A 3,491-nucleotide genomic window follows, 5' to 3' on the forward strand; every position below is an offset into this window, starting at 1 on the left:
ACAAATCATTGGCCCATCAGTCTCATCTTTAGTTGCACAGTTAAGAACTTGTATTCTATTGAGGTTTGCAGATTTAAAAATATTCAAAAGGAAAATACCTGAGCTGTGTGATTTGTGAGAAGTGAGTCCCACTTTTTTTGTATTGCACATACTATCTGAATATAAAATGGCTGAAATGGCTCGACAAACCCTACAATTCTCTGGTGTGAAAGATTGCCATTGTTGTTTAATTATGATGTGATACATTTGTCTAAAAAACCTGGAAAAGCAGATGAGATAGACTATTTTATTAGTGTTTACTGTGATTTCTTCAGTGTTATATAGTAAATGTTTTTGTCAGTGATTTGTGAATTTTGTTGTGGATATAAAGGTCTAAAAATCGGATTATTGCTCATGTTGCTTTTCTTTATTTTCAGATGTTTTGGTGGGTACTGTTTGAAAAAGCGTGCATGGCATTCTGGATCTGGCTTTTATGAATTTGTGGTGTTTTGTAACACCCATGCCGAATGAGTAAAGCTGTATGCATTACGCATTCAATCAGACGGTTAAAATAATTTCAAAGGCTTAACACGAGAGCATGTATTTTATTTAAACCTCTAGCCATAGTTGAAAATAACCTACTGCTGCTTGTACTGAATAGCTGTCCAAACAACCAAGACCAGTGTTCATGCATGAGGACATTAACTCTCCTTTATCCCTGCTGAACTGAGAGTTCGACACTGACCTGCCTCTCTGCCTCTCTGCTCTGGTGCTGAGCATGGGAGTAAAGCTGGAGGCACATCAGCTGCTGTTGTTGTTTCATCTACTGTATCTGTGCTTCTACATATAGTATATATGTGTGAGGAAGTTGCATGCATTGAGCTGAGCTGCTCTGCTGTGGACCCGGTGCCCTGGCCGTACAGTGTCCATGCTGGTGTGGGAGCCTGAGGCCTGCTCCCATACATCCCCGCTCTGGCTCTGTTGATCCTATTGTCTCCTGCGTCACCACACGTCGCCCGGCAAATAAAGGCCGTCTGGCTCCAAGCTTAAATATTGCAGCAAACTAAAAACCAACCATCAGAGCCGATTCATTCACATCTGCTCAGTGGGGCGACAAGGACGGGGCTTTAGGTGGGAAAGAGGGCAGAAAAAAGTTCACTTTTCCCTGCCGGGTGCCAAGAGAACGGGACAGGACTCAACTTCGCCGGAGCCGCAGCTGTGGCAAGTTGCCCATTTGATTACATTTAACCTATATCATACCTTACAGAAGAAGGGACTATTTGTTACTTATTGATCTCTCTCTATAGGTATTTATTCAGTAGTTTTTGTGTGGAATTATTTTTGAAGAGCAAGAGTTTTTGGGTTGCACCACTGTTAGTGTTCAACATAGTTACAGTGTTTACATTGAGAACTCTAAAGCAGCTCTCTAAAAGGCAAAATCAATACCTTTCTAAAAAAGTTAATATAATATTTGATTCATTATGTTTATTGATTTTTTATCTATTTGGAATAGAAATAGAATGGACTCGAACGCCACTACTTAGAAGTTTCAAATTCTTCAGGTTTTCGAATTGAATCATGTGTGGTAGTATGAGACGGAGTTTTTGACAATTTTGAGTTTTCCTCTTTTACATTTCTTACTTTTGACACCCTACTCCCCTCCCCCTGTCTGTCCTGCCTACCCCACCCTCCCTCTCTGTCTGCACCCTGTGTCCCTTCCTACCCCACCCTTCATTTTGCAGTGCTACGGACCGATCATGGGTGACTGGAGCTTTCTGGGTAATATTTTAGAGGAAGTTAACGAGCACTCTACGGTGATCGGCCGGGTGTGGCTCACGGTGCTCTTCATCTTCCGTATCCTCATCCTGGGAACAGCGGCGGAGTTTGTGTGGGGCGATGAGCAGTCTGACTATGTCTGCAACACACAGCAGCCTGGATGTGAGAATGTGTGCTACGATGAGGCCTTCCCTATCTCCCACATTCGCCTGTGGGTGCTGCAGATCATCTTTGTGTCCACTCCATCTCTGGTGTACGTGGGTCATGCCGTGCACCATGTCCACATGGAGGAGAAACGCAAGGAGCGCGAGGAGGCAGAACTTAGCCGGCAGCAGGAGCTGAGTGAGGAACGTCTCCCTATGGCACCTGACCAAGGAAGTGTCCGCACCACTAAGGAGACCAGTACAAAGGGAAGCAAGAAGTTCAGGCTGGAGGGCACCCTGCTGAGGACCTACATCTGCCACATCATCTTCAAGACTCTGTTTGAAGTGGGCTTTGTGGTGGGCCAGTACTTCCTGTATGGCTTCCGCATCCTGCCGCTGTACAAATGCAGCCGCTGGCCCTGCCCCAACACGGTGGACTGCTTTGTATCTCGCCCCACAGAGAAGACCGTCTTCATCATCTTCATGTTGGCTGTGGCCTGTGTCTCACTCTTCCTCAACTTTGTGGAGATCAGTCACCTGGGCCTGAAGAAGATTCGCTTTGTCTTTCGCAAACCAGCTCCAGCCCCAACCCAAGGCGAGGGTTCGGCCCCCCTGCCGCCACAAGGGAAGAGCCTGCCCCCCCTAGCTGTGCCCTCCTTGCAGAGAGCGAAAGGCTACAGGCTGCTGGAGGAGGAGAAAGCTCCCCCCATAACTCACCTCTACCCACTGGCTGAGGTGGGCATGGAGGCAGGTAGAGGGGCCCCACCCTTCCACGCGCTGGAGGAGAAGGTGGAGGAGGTGCTGCCCATGGAGGACATCTCTAAAGTGTATGACGAGACTCTGCCCTCCTACGCCCAGACCACTGAGACAGCGGGGGTGACATTACATGAGGAGGAGGCTGAGGAAGAGACAAAGGCAGAGGCAGAGGCAGAGGCAGAGGCAGAGGTAGAGGCAGAGGTAGAGTCAGTGTCAGTGTCAGTGCAGCCGGCAGAGGTGGAAGCAGAGAAGGTGGAGGAAGTTGTGGATGAGGATGTAGAGGTAGAGGATGCGGTGAACGGGGAGGGGGTAACTCCAGCGGAGGCAGTGATTGAGGCCACGGATACAATAGAAGACACCAGACCACTGAGCCGACTGAGCAAAGCCAGCAGCAGGGCCAGGTCAGACGATCTCACCGTATGAACCTGTGAGACAGGCACATGTACACCTGCACACACCAAATGTTCAACATAAGAGAGAGCACACACACACCTAACTCAAGACAACGCACACTCTTGAACAGGCAGGTCAAAACCAATGGATGAGCAAAATTAACAGGGATAGAGTAAAGCCTTTAAGACATGGGCCACAATTCTACAAAGCGACAAAAAATCTGCGTGTTTGTGATAAAAATGAAATATAAAAAGTAGAAGTTAAAGATGGGAGGAGTAGATTTTTTATTAAGCGTGTTCTTATATTTTAAAAAAAAATGTGGAAAGGACACATGCAGGGGGGAAATGTTTTTACTTGATGAAAATCCATGTTCAATTTTTAGAAACATCTTTTTCTATTGAAAGAGTTTTAATCATATACAATGGAGGATTAGACATTTTTACA

At 46.6% G+C, this 3,491-nt stretch overlaps 1 protein-coding gene across 6 annotated transcripts; it reads left to right on the forward strand.

Annotated features, from left to right (window-relative positions):
• Positions 1-1,736: 1,736 nt before the first annotated feature.
• On the forward strand, positions 1,737-3,077 carry LOC139208061 (gap junction alpha-8 protein-like). Of its 6 annotated transcripts, XM_070837614.1 has the most exons (3): positions 1,737-2,657; positions 2,736-2,813; positions 2,883-3,077. In XM_070837614.1, the coding sequence occupies exons 1-3, from the start codon at positions 1,737-1,739 to the stop codon at positions 3,075-3,077; spliced, it is 1,194 nt and encodes a 397-aa protein (XP_070693715.1). The 6 variants fall into 6 exon arrangements, with proteins under 6 accessions (XP_070693715.1, XP_070693713.1, XP_070693712.1 ...); XM_070837612.1 differs by having other exon boundaries at positions 1,737-2,831; positions 2,991-3,077; XM_070837611.1 differs by having other exon boundaries at positions 1,737-2,819.
• The last annotated feature ends 414 nt before the right edge of the window (positions 3,078-3,491 follow it).

This window comes from Pempheris klunzingeri, chromosome 10 (genome assembly GCF_042242105.1).
Source record: "Pempheris klunzingeri isolate RE-2024b chromosome 10, fPemKlu1.hap1, whole genome shotgun sequence".
NCBI classification, from domain to species: domain Eukaryota; kingdom Metazoa; phylum Chordata; class Actinopteri; order Acropomatiformes; family Pempheridae; genus Pempheris; species Pempheris klunzingeri.

Excerpts from the sequence above, each read along its gene's own strand:
- LOC139208061 (XM_070837609.1), top strand. The coding sequence starts at position 1,737 with ATGGGTGACTGGAGCTTTCTGGGTAATATTTTAGAGGAAGTTAACGAG.